Source organism: Zosterops lateralis, assembly GCF_965231275.1.
Source record: "Zosterops lateralis genome assembly, chromosome: 1".
Lineage (NCBI taxonomy): Eukaryota > Metazoa > Chordata > Aves > Passeriformes > Zosteropidae > Zosterops > Zosterops lateralis.
This window is the reverse complement of record NC_139762.1, coordinates 47,809,687-47,826,395: the sequence shown is the minus strand read 5'-3', so window position 1 is coordinate 47,826,395 and position 16,709 is coordinate 47,809,687. Positions and strand designations below refer to the sequence as shown.

The following is a 16,709-nucleotide window of genomic DNA, read 5'->3' as shown; positions in this document are numbered from 1 at the left end:
TGCTGAAAACTATATATGTGATACAGGGATGGGTTCACATTTGGGTCAGACATTAGGAATATTTTCTCTTTGTTCTTGTTTTTGTTGTTGTTTTTGGGTTTTTTTGTCCAAATGCAACCATCTTACTCTACAGAAGAAAAGTGGTCTTGGAAGATGCAGGACTCTTGAGATACAACTCAAATTGCTGTGTTTGGCTATGGCTTGTCTCCATGGTTAATAAGAATTAATATACAAAAATAGACACGACCTAAAGACACAAATACATGAGGAGGAAGTAAATACATTTGACCTCCACATAGCTTAACTAAAAGCTGATTTCCAAGGGATGATGATTTGGGAGAGATGAGACAACTTGATGCAAAGTAGAACTGAGTAGATTGGTAAAATACCAGCTGACATTATCTTGGTATGATATTTCAGAACATTTTCCATCCATAAATTTTAAAAAGATGCATAAATCCAGAGTCTTGTTTCCCCAATGAAGTTAGAATATTAAATGACTTGCCAGAGAACACACAGCAGATGAATTGTGAAACTACTGATTCAGGTCTCCACTTGACTCTTTCCATTGGACTACAGAGGTGTTTCTCGGACTTCTCTTTTGGATCATTCTTTGATTGGAACCTCTGCTCCTCCAAATATATTTTACCTTACAAATTGGCACAAAGTTATATGCACAGATTAACGTAAGTATTATCAAGGTCAAAATTTACACAACCAGTTTTGTATGGTGAATACACCATAATCCATATAAATTATCAATGTTATTATTTAAAACATTATTCCACATTAAACACATTTATCATACTAAAATTGAATTACCAATGAATTTCATAAAAAATAAATCCCCAGTGATATATAGGAAACTTCCAGCTCTAACATCCTAGGGGCAATATTCCATGAGGAAAGACAGCAGGAGGAAGATGGTCTTCAACACAAACTCTGTGAGGCCAATGGTATATATGGTATTGGGCTGGACATTCAACTTTTGAATGGCCTTGAAGGAGAGAGACAAAGGGAAGAGTGGAGTACAACAGGCCCACTTGGGTCTGATGTAGTCTCAATAGTTCAGTTAGGCAGAGGGTAACCACTGATACAGATGTAAAACTTCTGCCAAGTGGAAATTTGGGGGAAACTTCTAGAAAAGCAGAACAACTTTTTCTTAGATGGTGAGAATATGTGAACTGAGCAGGCAGATTACAGCATTTACTGTTGCCTTGAAAACTGTGGAAGAAAAAGCTCTACAGCACCATAAGGGCACAACCACTTGGCTTAGAGGTAAAACCATTTTCCTCTCTTCCTCAGTCTACATCAATAAACTGAAAAGCATGGGTCTAGTCTTAATTAGGCAGATATGAAAAACTTAAACCAAGGAATGAGTCTTCATTTTGAGATGACCTGGGTCAGGTTTCAAACTGAACCATTTTAAGATCTAAAAACAGAGTTCATCCTACAGAAAGACTGAGTCACCTCTTCACCTAGAATCAATTAAGCATTGCTTGAACATGATCAGTGGACTGAGAGAGCTGGAAGGCTCTCCCTTCACATTTCACTCACCTTTTTCAGTCAGGAGAAAAGAGAAAGATAAATGTATACACAGTTCATGTATTCAGGTTGCCTGTATTTTTATTTTGGAAACACTGAGCAATAATTAAAATCTGACATAAACTAAAAGTAGGCAAATATTCTTTTTAATGGTTTAGACCCTATATCTCAGCCTTGAAAGCTCACAGGCTGGAAAGCTCTTTGGTCTAACTGACATTTTAAACTGACATTATTTTAATGACTGCTATTTTATATTTTAACTCCTTCATCCCAATGCAATTGTTCTAAATTTCAACTTTGCCATTCAATCAGCACATGAGCCACATAAAACTCTTCTAGTTTCCTGCTCTTATGGGATCTGCACATTTTCAATTCTACTTCCCAGTGCACTTGTGTATGAGTCTTCAAAATCTTCTCTGCTAGTAAAACTGAATTATTTGACAGTTCCAAGAAAACAAACACAAAAAGGACATAAAAAGATCAAGCTGAATTTATTTAAGATTTGGATGAACATCCATGGAACACTCTTGGCATTATATGCCCAGCTCTTTTTAACACTGTGGTGGTACAGCATGTTGGATAGTGTGGTGCTTAAGTTAATCAGGTTCACTCAGCATCTTCTTCCAGGGTGGGATCACAGATAGGTTGGATAACCCAAATGTGTTTACCCACTCACTTACTGTAAACTCAGGCCCTGTTTAACTTCCTCGATAGAAAAAAAATTAAAGGGGAAAGTTGTTCAAAGCATTACAATGTGCAATTTCAATGCAAGGCATGATGGAAGTAGCTGCGTGGGAGGATATTACTTCATTATAAACCTAAATCAGATGCACAAAGACTTCTATCATCTCCAGAGACCATTCCATCAGGCTCAACAAGAGGCTTTGCAGTGAAGAAAAATAGCTCCCTGTCCCTTCAGGCTTGAGAAAGTTGTATGGCTTTTTTAACTGTTTCTAATGAAATCCCATATTATTGCTTCTCCCCTGGGAGACTTCAAAAGTCATGCAAACTTCATAGAGCCCACATGTTCGCAAACCTCAACCAAAAGACCACTAAGGAAATAAATTGCAGTTCTCCAATTAGCATTTGACATTCTCTACTGGTTTTCAGTGGGGTAAATTTGTCTTTCTTCTAAACCATGCTGATAAATTAAATGAGTTACTAAGCCTGGCATTATTTTATGTTTTAAGGCACACTGAAATCAAACCTTTCAGTGTGGGATTTGCTTTCTGCATAATATTTGGGGGAGACATGAAACAAACCTAGGCGTTTCAAACATGTTTAAGGGGCTAATATGCACATGAATATTTTCTTCAAGCTCCTCATTGTGTATTCATGGCTACTGCCAAACACAACAACAGAGATGAGGCATTAGGATATGAAATGGGAAGCGGTCAGATTTTCAAAGTGAGCTGTTGGGTGCCTAACACTTATGAAAATCTGGCCCCGACTCTTTGGTGCCATTCCAGAAAGAAATATCTCTATCCTGGCCATTGTCCAAACAGCTTTGGAAATCATTTTGCACAGTTATTTCAGTAAAGCATAAAAGCCAATCCCCAGCTTTCTCTGCCTGATTAAGCACTGTCACCAATCACTATGCAGCTCTAAGGTACGCATGAAATATTCCTAGATAAATCCTCCATCTCCAGAGAAATGTGTTTCCTGTACAACTGTAAATCCAGGTTCTGTGTTGAAACTAATCCAGCCTGGCAGTGCTATGGTCCTAGAAAAGTTTCCTTGGTAACGACAAACTTATGCAACGGCAAAGTCATCCAATCTTTTCATGCCACAATATTATATTAAAAACACCTGGTTTATTTATACAATGACTTACAGATCAGGGTCCTAGAAATAATAATACATAAACTTTATAGCAAAAAATATACATATTATAATTCATCCTTCTATGGTATATAGAAATTATGTATATTTGTGTGTGGACATATATATAAATATATGGGTTGTACTTACGTTCAGGGCACTTGTGTATGGACACTTGTGTCCAAATACACACAGTATACATTTATATATCTTTCTAGGTGCCATGTGTGTGTACTCAGAGACACACAAATACACACAGAGGAGCATATTTACTCTCTGTGAGTAGACGTGCACATTGCAGAAACTGCACACCAACAGCTGGAGTCCTTCACTGGCTGTGACCCTCAGAGGGGTCAGTGACCACCCTCATTAGTGTCCACAGAAAGGGAATGAATGTCACCGCTGTGGGCACAGGACTGGCTTGATGCATCTTCCTCTGTGAAGAACTAAATTTGCTGGGCAGTGACACCCTGCAACACAGGGCTTGTTGCACGGTCCAATCTCATTCCAGTTGTCACATGTTTTGACACATCCCGGACCACAGGTATCATAAACTGCACCGTGTTTACATTGGGTTGCTGAAAGGAGTTAAAAAGAACAAAATATGCCTATTACACAGAGCCCCACAAGAAGATTTACTTATCTGTTTGCTTAATCTCTATTGCAAATATCAAAAAGCACATTTTGGCATGACAATTATCTAGAGGAAAAAATTAGTTGTAAAACAATTCCACTATATTACATAAGAAATATAAAAGTAGAAAAATTCCTTATCAAAAGGTATCAAATCCACAGCAGCATTGAAATTTTTGAGAATTTTTCCACCGTTAATGATATATATATCTTTGGCAAGGTTTCTATCTATATGCAGACCTATGGTTTATATTAAAGGATTAACACCATTATTACAATGCCTCTTTTCAAAAATTTCTGAAACATTTACAAGGACAGACAGTTATTATCAGTTCCATTCCTACAGAAAGAGAGAGAAAGAGAGAGAAAGAGAGAGAAAGGACAGTCATTCACCCCATTAGAATTTCTGATCCTCAGATATACTTTCTATATTTCATACTGCAGCAAACTAAATCAATGTTGTTAATCCAGAAACATCATTTCTAAAACAAACAAACAAAAATTAAAGATCAATTGTATCCATGCTCTGTCCTGTTTTACCAAGGGATCACTGACAGTGAACATTCTTGTGCTTAATGATTCCAGTATCTATTCATTAATTTATGTAGCTGACAGTTCAATGCATTTTCAACATAAAAGATCACTGAAGACTCAGCTAAAAGCACTATAACCCCTCCAGATCAATATTGAAACTCTCAACATTTTATATCCTGCCTTTTTAGTATGGAGAATAAATAATGCACAGTTTGATGTCAAATAAAAGTCTGTTATTCTTTTTAGCAGCTGTGCTGATAGCAAAAACAAGGACTGATATAATAGTTCATAGATGGTAAGGGACTCTCAAACATCCAGAATTGTCTCATGCTATTTTCAGAGAGGTAGGTGATTGTATTAGATTGTATTCAGTATCTCTTTGGGAGATACTGAAGGTCAAGACTTTTTAAGGGACAATTTTGTTATGGATAGAAAACACTGTTTTATTGTGAGAATTGGCCTAAAATGTCACTACAGTACAGTTATAATTTATAAAGAGAAAACAGAAATAAATTGATTAAATATATATGAGTGTATCAAAGAGGATGGAAGTCTTATTGCTAAGATACCATAAATTTAAGGAGCTTCTTTTCACCACTAAAGGATCTTCAAAACAGCATCAGCTTCTTTCAAGTTTTACTTCTTGTGCATTTTATGGAATTTATGCATATACAATTCTCAGGACACAGATACTAATAAACACAAAATTGTAAAAAAAAGATAGTACAGAGGAAAATTACCCTGGTGTTACAGAGAATCAAATGCTGAATATTAGATGGGTATTAGATATCAGGGGAGAAAAAAACCCCTATTTTCAATCTTTAAGCATAAGAAAGCACCAAGAGCAACCTACCTAGAAACTCTGTGAGACATCTTTAATTGAACATTGTTTTAGAATAGTCTAGAAACAAATATCTCTCTGTCAGCTATGTTCAAGATAGGCTTATTGCGAGTTTGTGAGCATAGATCTTTTGAGAATATTTTTCCAACTTTACATTTCTGTCTTGTTCTGCATGGTAACTTCCATGCATACTTAAAGCTAAAAAAAAAAAAAAAAAAAAAAAACCCAAACAAAACACCAGGAAATTTAAAAGGTGGGAAAAACATGCAAACAATATTAACATAGAATAAAATGTCAGATTCCCAGGAAACCCTATGCTTACATAGTGTGCTAAGAATAGAGATTGAATCTCTGTAAGAGGGGAAACAAAAATGTGCAGCTCTCCTCAGAGCTTTGCAAACAGCACATTAACTGACTAGAAAAGTAGACCAAAATGTTCAAGGATGCTTAGTGGTTGTCCATACACAATGTGAATTACCTTACAGGAGCTGTGTATTAGACATTTTTATGCTTCCTCTCTGAAAATGAGCATCCCTTTGTAGGATCTCTAATTGACCAACCAAAAACAAACATTAGACTTCAGCCCATGTGGTTTCCATACAGAAAGGAATATGAGCTTCAGTTTTTAAGGCTGCACAGGTTTCATCCCACAAAGTTTTAGTGCAGTAATAGCTGGCCCATTCCTTCCACCTGAGCTCTGTTTGGTTCCTCAGCTGGTAAGGTTTAAGGAAAGTTGGCTAAGGGCTCCTTTCCAATTCTTCATCTCTGCCCCAGAGCAAATGAGAACATATTACACGCTGCCCTCAGCAGCCATGGTGTCTGTCAGTACTCCCCATTCTGCTTTACCACACATGGATGTGGGATGTCAAAACACCTCCTTATCCTTCAGACAATGCCATGTAGAAGATATGATGACTATTTTCTGCTGTAGGCAGCCTATAATGGCATTATTAACATGCTGTCAAGGGAAAAATCAGAAAATTACAATGGCTGCTGTTTAAGTTCCCTGGATGGCTTTTATTGTTGAGTGACTCAGTTGTTAACATGTGGTGTGATTGATCCAGAACATTCCACTTCATCAACAGTTTAAAATATAAAAATAAAGACATTCTGCAGAAGGCTTCCCAGGAACTGCTGAAGTGATTCACTACCATGTAAACATGGAAAACAGAAGTGGTGTCTTTGCACCCATCTTTTAAGACAGATTCCTCTCTTAAAGAAAGGAGCTCTGTTACTAATAACTTCCTTAGTACACTAGCAAAAAAAATATGAAAAACCCAAATCCAATGCACAAAAGCTACTAATAATACTGTATTTTGAAACATTACCAGTCCCAACAGGATTTTTCCACTCTTCTTCTAGAACATGTGTTTGGCATGAGAGATGTGAGCTGCCTCAGACCACTTTCTGAGCTGGCAGGATAACAGCTAGCTCCAGCCCAGAAGCCATATAGTCACATAAATACACCACTGTGCTTGAGCTAATAAACCTGGCCTAATAAGGCTACAGTTTGCAGGCTAGACCTGGTTTAGTCCAGCCACTTTGCAGTTTCACAGAGAAGGCTTCTGAGCCTATCTTTGTAGACATGGCCATAATTATTTAGGAGGAACTCTTACTCCCCAGCACAAAAGCCAAAATATGCAGCATAATTGCTGAAGGATTCTTTTGGTTGATGATATCTGGTAAATCTGATTTCACAGAAAATTCTCAGCTAATATTTGAGCATCTGAATCTTCTGGCCTCCTTCTGTAAGTGTCACACAGTTTGGAGGTCTTCTGTAAGACTTCCAAATGACGTTTCACTCATAGTGCTTGCAATTCACAACATCTCCTTCTAACAGAGCTATAGGTGATGGATCTGGGCACTGACCTTCCCATGATACATTCCTACTAATATTTTCAACTATCAGTTTTCAGTAAGTATCCACTTAAAAACCAGATTAGCCCTCCTGATACATTTACACAAGGAATAAAACAGTTAAAGGAAAGCAGCATATAGCAGGGGAAAAGAGTGACATGCATAAAATTCTCCAGCAGAAAAGGGATCCAAAGGAGAAGAGTCAAAATCAGACACACACTCATCTTCCTCCACTTCAACTGATCATAGAGGAAAAGAAAAAATTGTTCAGCTTTTATTAAACTGTGGTAGCATGTCAACACAGTGCATTTTCCACTATATTATAGCCCTTATCTCATTGTTTTCTTGCATGTGTAGTCATGCCTATGGCAGGAAGTTATTGCATTCTACCATCCTTGAATAGATCTTTCTCTTGGTATCCTGAGAAATGCAGTATTAAATTACTATACCCCAAGGCATTTCACCACTTCAGTTTACCTAATTGTACTTTATAAACTTCTTGTTTTCTTGGCTTAAAAAAAAAAAGAAAACAACCCTTTTTTTAATTTCTCCTTTTCTTTTCAAACCTCTCCTTTCCATTTCTATCCTTTATTTTCCCTCTTCCATGTATCACTTTTTCTTTTTTCTTCTTTCCCTCATGCTGGCTCTCCTGGTTTTTTAATTTCTCCTTCAAGAGCCTTATTTTTTCCTATGCCCATCCTAACACGTCCAACTCCCCACTACTTTTCCCGGCAACCAATATCCCTACCTAACCCTCTCAGTTCCCATGTGGATCTCACCAACCTTTTCCTACCTTAACCATTTTCCTTACTCACTATCTTCCACTTTTCACTCCTCCAGTTAAATGACAGCTGACATTCCCTTTAATGAGCCAACCTCATAGGACAGCAAACCTTGAGCAGCAGCGTTCTGGAGAATTATGTAGAGGAGGATAAGCTATTGCACTGGGGGAGAGAAAAGAGCATGTAGGGAACCGGACATGGAATTCAGCCTCCTGAGCATCCTGTTTGGCTGGTCCTCCAGACAACACAAGTTTCCTGAAGACTATAAAAACGAGCTAAGCTTACAGCAGTTGGGGTAGAGCAACTGGCAACCACACAAGATCTGGTTTTAAAACACACAAAAGTATAATTAAAACCTGACTTTACTAATAATTATTCTACATTTTCATCGGAACACAACTCTTGCAAGTATCCTGCAGCTACGAAATGTCAAGCAGGAAATGAAAGTCATTGAATGCAGAAGTTTTATTACAGAAATGTTGTTTCCCACCTATGAACTTTTATCTGTAATTGAGACACAATAATTGCAACTACTTGTTTTGGAGAGAAAATAAGTCAGTTAAAGATTAAAATCTTGATGCTGGCCACTGGTACCATATGGAAAGCAGTTGATACACTTTAATTTAATGCTTATTCTATTATTTACTTAGAAGATGGTGGTGCTACTTATCTGTCATTGGATACTTAAGTAAGTGTTTTGAGGGCACTTAGCCTCATACAGCTTCTCTATATTTTCTGCTTAACAAGATTTCCCCTTTCCCTCTAAAAGAGATCAAAAAATTCATGTTGATTTAAAAACTTCTTTCATTAGCTATAATGGAGGCTGTGTGTTTAAATTCCTTCATAATGTTCTCTCATGGACTGTTTTTGCCTCAGAAAATCTTCTTCTCTTTGATAAGATGCCAAAAAAAATTGTGAAATGAAGCCTCAATTAGTTAAGTCGTGATATGTCAACACATGTATAAACTCCTTAAGGCAGGGGCTGCTAGCAAGGAGTTTTTATTATTTTTACAGCATCTGCCATAGTGAGGTCTCAGTCTGAAGTGCTTTGGAAAAAAAATCACAATGCTTGCTTCAGGTTCTGCACAGATCTGCCACCAGATCAATAGATTAAAATTATATACATTACTAGTGCTGTCTAAGACCACATCCTTGAATGGGGTTTTCACTTAGTGATGCCCTATTTGTGTTGTCTAGCCACTTTGCAAGAAAGAAAGTCAATTTTTGGGAACAGTCAATCAAACGTAATTTGCTCTGTCACTCACCCATCCCTGCTAAAATGCCTTCAACAGAAAAGGAAATTGAAGCAGAGAGAGTAGACCCTGAACCACACCAAAATGGACCACAGAGTAATAGCTCTTAGACCAGCACTGAGTGTCTTCCTCTCACTGTTTGTTTTTATTCAACTACTGTTAATTGCTTTACATAAATCTGAGTATGATTCCAGGCAAACCAATGCCATTACACAGTGTCCTAAATTAATGGGACCATCATCAGGGGAAATACTCATCTTCAATATAGCATTTTAGTTCAAGTGCCCATAGCCACAGGCCACTGCTTCTCATGGAAGCAATTACTCACAATTACTTGCAATTAATGCAGTCCAAATCACATGGCGAGTATGGACCAAATGCAATAATTAATGCAGGTTTGTGTATCAGTATTTCCACTAAATAAATTTGCTCCTCTTTCCTTGTTGAACCTGCTGCAGTTATATGTGCATGTTGTTCCCAGAAATATAATTATGTTTTGACAGGTCAAAGGAGTTTAAACTTTTTCCATATCCTGAAAGAAAAGCTTCCAAGAACTTTGAGGCTGTTAAAATTCCAGTATCATTTTTGATCTTACTTCACCAGTAAAAGGATAGTATGATCATAGCATATTAGCCTATGCAAAGGCTTACAAAGAAGCAGCCCCAAAATGCTTACCTGCACAGTTGTGCTCCGGCACCCACTGGACTTTCAGCCCTTCCCTCTGACAGGCTCGGGCATATGCCAGGAATGACTCGCAGTAGCAGTTTTTATGGATCGGACACTCACACATGTCTGTCACACAGGACCTGCAGAACAAAGACCCAAAACAAATAAGAAAAGAATGCTTTGGCAGATATCTGCCTGAGGTTTGGAGTTGTTTACTTTCCAGTCACATGGCATTCAATGCCACAGCAACTTGAGATAAATGGCAAGAAAGGTAGAGGTATCCCTGTAGTTACATTCCAAGGGCTTGTCTCTTTTTTGGTGTACTACTTTAATGCAAAGAAGACTCCAGAGGACCAGGGAATCACACAGAAACATGCAGTTGAGAAGACCCACCAAATGTCAGGTAGAGAGGACTGAGACCACAATGGAGGAAGGCAAACTCCATCTTTGCAATGATTTTGTGCCAACATAAGACAAAAACTTTTTATTCCTAGAAAGTAATAATTTAATAATTTTACCAACAATCATAGCATGAATTCTGTAGGCAATGAGCACATGTCTCTCCATGCAAGAGATGATGCCTTCTCTCCAGGTTACCTCCAGACTCTTCCTGCTTTCAAGTCATGAAAATAGCTATGTGCCTGTTTTCTTAGCAGCATTACTACTGCCAGACTTTAAGCTACTCCAAAGGAACAGGGCTGATGCAGCATAACTGAGCAGTTTCATGCTAGGAAATGCACAGTTCATACCACCCAGTCTCTTCTTCCATTGCATTCTTATGTGAAATACCCCAAAGACAGGGAGCAAAGCTGCTAACGCAGCCCTATGTGAAACTGCTACTGTGGATGTCACCACTATATTTCAAGTTAGCTTGTTCAGAACATGTGCCTGTTTGGCACAGACCTAAAATATAACTGGCAAGAACCAAGAGATTTGCAGTTGGTGGTTTCTCCATATGCAAAATGCTTAGACGTTTCTGCATGTGTAGCAATGTTAATTCAGAAATGCTGAGTATCTACTGCTCTCAGCAAAATCATTAAAAGGCAGCGACAAGATATAGGGAAGGCATACTCTGAAAATCACACCCTCAATTCCTCTGCTTTCCACAGAAGATAATCTGTGCACGAAACTTGGGTGTCAATGGTCAAGGCCTCCCTGCTCCATGCACTTTCAGGGACCTTCCCATTTCTGAGGGAAAGGCAAAATCCAAAGCAAAAGATGAAAGGCTGAAATGAAAAACGTGCTCTTCATGTTAGTTGCTCTTCCTGTGGACCATAATATGAACTGTCTATAGGAAAAGGATAGATATAGGCTTAGCTTCCCAGAAACTTTTTCCACAGCAGAAGAGGTAATAGCTTGGAAACAGTGCAAAAACCTCATCCAAAGTAATCAGGAGCCCTAATGCCTATACAACACTCAAGAGTAACTGAGAATCCTTTATTCAAAACTGGAGAAAGGATTAGTGATCCCTTGAACAGAGACAAGCCTGTTTCTATAAGTCCAACAGTGCCCCTTAAAGAGGAGTATTTCACCATGCCAAAGTCACTGGCTGCTTCAGTGACCTGACAGTTCTGCTTGACATTTTCATGAGTTTTAATAAATTTACACTCAATGGACCCACAATATGAAATCACTGTGACAAATAAGTAACACAAGAACTAATGTAAAAAGGTCCTTGATTCACTGATATACATGTGCTGAGAATAAACAGAATTGCTTTGTATCAAATATATAACCTGCTTGAATTTACAGACCAGTTGTTTTCACTTGCAATAACTTTACTTTCTAGCGACAATGTAATTTTATTTCACTTTAGTCTTGTGGTAGGTCCCTTTACATCTTTTCCAGTAACAGATGTTTCTGTATGCATATCACAGCTGATAGGCAAGGAATAGATTAGCAAAACATCCTTGGGGTGGAGCTGATAAAAGACCTTGTATAAGCACAAAGGGTCACCTTTTTACATGACACACTAAATAACTTCACAGTTTCCTTTGGCCACAACATTTCTTTGTGATCTCTTCCTGCTATCTCTCCAGTGAGCACTGCTCCATATACCCCATGCAATTTAAGATTTACATGTCTCACTTTTACAGTGAAGTAGATGCTTGCTTGCTACTGAAACAAATCATTATCACAAAGAAAGTCTGTATATAATCTCCATAAATAGTTGATTACCAAGGTACCATTTTATCCTGTTTTCGTTTCTGTACCAGCTCCCTTTATGATACACATTTCACTGCTCTCCACTCAGATTTATTTATTATTGATGTCCATGGTGTTCACAGATGCTTGCCAGTATCAGCTTGGCTGTATGTTCACCATCTTCCTTGGCTAAGAACTTATAAAACTCTAAATCTGAGGTACTTGCTCTGCTTTTCAGAGCATACTTCTTGTTTTTTGACCATTACTCAGAGAGAGATGTCACCCCTTGCACTGAGTAAATGAACCTACAGCTACCTCAGGGGCTTGCATCAAAAAAAGATGCAAGATCAGGAAAACTCCAGGCTCACCATCCATCACCCAAGTTTTTTAATAGTTAACATGTTTATGGCAAGGCTAGCACAGACCCTGGCAAAGCCTAGGCACAGTCTGAGGGATTAGGGAAGGGAGGGTGCTGTTCCCAGTCTGCAGGAAGGCAGCCATGCTCTTTGAGACTGCAGAGTTTAGCTTCTGTATGCATGTAAGCAACACCAACCATTAATCCTTGGCACTGAAATGGCCATGGACATCTAGGCATGCTCCAGAATGAAACATCTGAGCTTTGGCTGGGATCAGCACTATTTGCTACAGTGTTCAATATGGATGTCCACTGAGGAAGGTAGCATGCCATGTGCAACACAAAGAATCTGCTGATTCATTACATACCAAATTGCTTGTGTAATTTTTATTTTCATTAAGCATTTAATCCTGGTGACAGCTGCTGGGGCCAAGCCCTAGGCTTAGCTGAGGAGCTCTTGTCAGAATGCAGCAGTTTTATTAATGAATTACAATTTCTAATTATTTGTAGAGTAAATTCAATTAATTAATTAATGTTAAATCAAAAATGAAAGTAAAGAAACATATATACACAGCTGTGAAGCCTAGTGAATAAAAATAAAACTTCCCTTTATTTCTTAATGAAAGGGCAATTGTGAGCAAGGACACAGAAGTAAAAGATGTCCATTCTCTGGGGGCTGACCCTGAGGGTGACCTGCAGATGGCCCAAGGCCAAGCTTTGACTTTGGGTCTGTATTTTTATCAAAAGTTGTTTACTTCTTGCACTTAATTACATTTCTCACATTTATTATTGCTACAGTCATGTTAAAGGGCTATTATGGGATGATTTACCAAGCAAATTGAAAAACTGATTCCTGTGTGCTATCCTAATCCTTTCCCTTTGCAAAAATCTTTAGTATGCCCATAGCTTTTATCTTTTTATCCTCTCCAGTGATACATTTCAAAAAATATTCTCTGCTTCCCAGATTCTGCCTTCTCATCATTCTTCCTTTGAATCTGATAAAGAGATTTGGTGACACTAACTGCATGTACACCCAGCTTATCTGTACCCTAAACTGACTAGACTGTTCAAGCAACAACAGCAAAAAAAAATTTTAGTAAAACTTTGGAAATATGCCAATAATGAAGCTCTACTGACAATTTACTGTACTGCACAGTAATGGAGACTTTGGGTCTTGTGGAGTATTGTGACTTTCCCAAGAACAAAGCACTTGTGTAAATGAAGTAAAAACGTATTAAAAATTTAAACATCAAAACATTACAGTCAGACAGAAATAATCCCACAAGAAGACTGCAGCACAAGTTACTTATAAAATGAAGCTATTTTACTAGCTATGGAAATACAAACAAGATACTTCAGGCAGCCTTAGTTCTGCCCTCAGTGAAATCATACAGAGATGCAATGATGTTGTGGGCCAAAAGAAAATTACATTTATTTTAAGGACATATTTACATTCAGAAGAAGAAAAACACTTGGATGTGACCGTGCACTTTATCTGGCATCCCTGCTCCAAATAAGCACCGGAGCACAGCCAACCTCTGAGTCCTCAGCTGGTACCAAGTGCCTCACCGTGATGCCTTTTGATGCTGTCTGTGCTGCCTGCAGGGTATGTGTCAGAGATGGCGTTAATTGGGTGTGTATAATCACAAACTGTTGCAAGGGGAAATCCATGAAAGTGAAGGCATCCGGCAGCTGTGGGACACACCCTTGAAGGAGACAAACACACACTCTGCTGTCACATCTTCAAAGCAAACTGGATGACTACACTCCTTCAGCAACAGCCCTTTTTCATATTAAACCATGGAAAGTCTCCAAGTCCCACAAAGGGCAAAGAACAGATTCCTGTGCTACACACAGTATTTTAAAAAAGAAAAAGATCACAGCAATGAAGCCTACAGCCTTAGTCTGTGCCACACGGGATTGAAATTGCAGATGTTCACTTGCTAACCATCAGTAGTTCATTTTCCTCTGCAATACACATGAATTCAAACCCCAAATCAACCATTTTAGGAGGGGCTTAATTTTCCCCTCACATTTCACAACAGGAGTATGATGCAGTGCACTTTTCAAACATTTAGGTACCTTTGAGCTGTTCCACACAGAGGGAAAATAATAACATCTTCTTCCTCTTTCCAGCAGTAGATCTCAAGAGATTTTACAGAAGCAATTAGAGACAGTGCATCACTACATACATTTTATGTATATGAAGAAGCATCAGGTGGTGATAGGGTTTGTCCTCTACACTTGGAATAAGCTATACATTTGCAAATTTCAAAGTCTGAAGAGTCATCTGCCTAGAGAGGAAGATTAACTTCCAAGCCCACCATTCCATGAGACATTTCTTGGGGCAACTTTTTATTGGGTAAGCCAAATTGTGGTATGGGCTTGGCTAATTTTTAGGAAAAAATTAAAGGCTCTGTCAGTATTTGAGTTCTTATGAGAAAGTTTGTTTGGGCTGGTTTTTTTGACAAAGTTCAATGACTTGCCATTATTTACGGACCCAGATAGAAAAGACACACAGGGTAAGAGGATGAGATGAGCCATTTTCCAATATATAATGAGATGAGCCATTTTCCAATATATAATGAGAAGTATAGTATCTAGAGCTGGAGACTTTTTATTTCTTTGAGGCTTGAGTTCAAAGGCCTTTCTTTCTCCAGAGTTTACTAATATTAATGTAAAATCAGCAAATAACTCAAAGAAAGTCATTTTGGAGGCTGCTGAAAATACAGAAATTCTTACATCTATTGAGTATTCATTCAAAGCACTTGCCTGGGGAACAGACTGTTTCATACAGCATAGTAATTTTCAAGGATCATTTCTTCCAAGACCAAGTAACCATGTCTGTACTCCCTCGGTGCTTTTTCCACACATCTTAACATTGGTAACATTGCCTTAAGCTTGGGATCTGATAAAGGCATCCATAACAAAGTTAAATCATCAGTGCCCCAACCCTTTTTTCTGCTAAGTGCGAAAGTAAGGGCCCACAAAAACTGGCAAGCAGCTTATGTGCACTTTGTACTGGAGAATGCCCCATGCTGAAGAACTGCCACACTGCTCAACTATGTTCTTCCGAGCTTGTCTCCCAGCTAGCTCTGCTCTTCAGATACCATATAAACGAGCTAATCCTTTGGGTTCAGATTTCAGACAGAGACATGATCTTGCTTGGAAGAAGGAGCAAGAAGGAGCAGACTCACACTTGGTGGTAATTAGGAAGGTTTATTCAGGCCAATGGCCCCGGCGTGAGTCAGGATTTGAGCTCTTACCTCCCCTTCAGTACAAGGGCATTACTGTTGGAAATGAGGGGGAGTGACTTAGGTACAGGGGGCATTGACACAGCCATTTTTGGGGCAAAAGGGGTGTGGGGATACCTGAAGCCTTGGCTGAGCCACCTGGCTTTGCCAGGGTACTCAAGTACCAGGGTGTGTCCATTGATAAGATACAATGGAAGGTACAATGGGGAGGAAGAGGTTTATTAAAGGGATAATGACAGAGATTAAGGAAAGGGGGGTGGGGGTAGGAATGAATTATTACAGAAACTCAATAATAAAAACCATACAGAACTTTAGAAAACTCAAAATGCACACCTCAACAGGCTCCAGAACATCCCAATGAGTGTGGGAGCAGAAAGGGAACTCACAGCTCATCTTGAGTGAGCTGTGCATAGCAAATGTATTGCAAGCACATCCTCCCCATGGGGAAATCTCATTCCTATAAAGAAAGCATTGGCCATAATGCTTGAGAATATGACTTGTTTTTGGCAGAATGCAGAGGACAAGTTTGCAGTAGTAGGCTTTTGAATAACGCATTGAAATTTCATTCTGATTCCTGATTTTTGTACAACTTTGATTCAACCGTGGACTGTATTGCCACACTGAGCTAAGTAGAGAGAATTATAAAATACATAATTCCATCAAAGGGAAAGAGTTGCATGTGATCTAAGATTTTTGGGGCATAGCAGTCATGTTATACACACATTGCAGAGTCCTAATTTAACTCTGGGTATCATCGTTCCTGGTCCAGATATAGACTTGGCACTCAGATAATTCAACAGAATCACACAAGATACCCACATCCATCCCCGCCTTGCCAAGGAACTCTTCCAAAGCAGTTACTTAAAGTCAACATGGGAAAAGGATTCTTGCAATGCAAGTGGTAATTACTGCTGGTAATTTCCAACATAACGAAGACAGACAGCAATTCAATTTTGATTTCTTTGTGTATACATATTCTTAAAAAAAAATCAGAACCCATACTTCCCTCAAAAAAGATAAGCA

General features: G+C 38.5%; 1 protein-coding gene across 2 annotated transcripts in view; it reads right to left on the bottom strand.

The window, feature by feature from the left end:
• Positions 1–2,035: 2,035 nt before the first annotated feature.
• BMPER (BMP binding endothelial regulator) overlaps positions 2,036–16,709 on the bottom strand; it is a 145,535-nt gene continuing 130,861 nt past the window's right edge. For both annotated transcript variants that reach the window (XM_083863580.1, XM_083863581.1), the window contains 2 exons: positions 9,942–10,072; positions 2,036–3,944 (listed from right to left, as the gene is read on the bottom strand). In XM_083863580.1, coding sequence (XP_083719706.1) covers positions 3,763–3,944; positions 9,942–10,072 — 313 coding nt within the window. In that variant the 3' untranslated portion in view covers positions 2,036–3,762. The remainder of the gene's footprint in view (positions 3,945–9,941; positions 10,073–16,709) is intronic.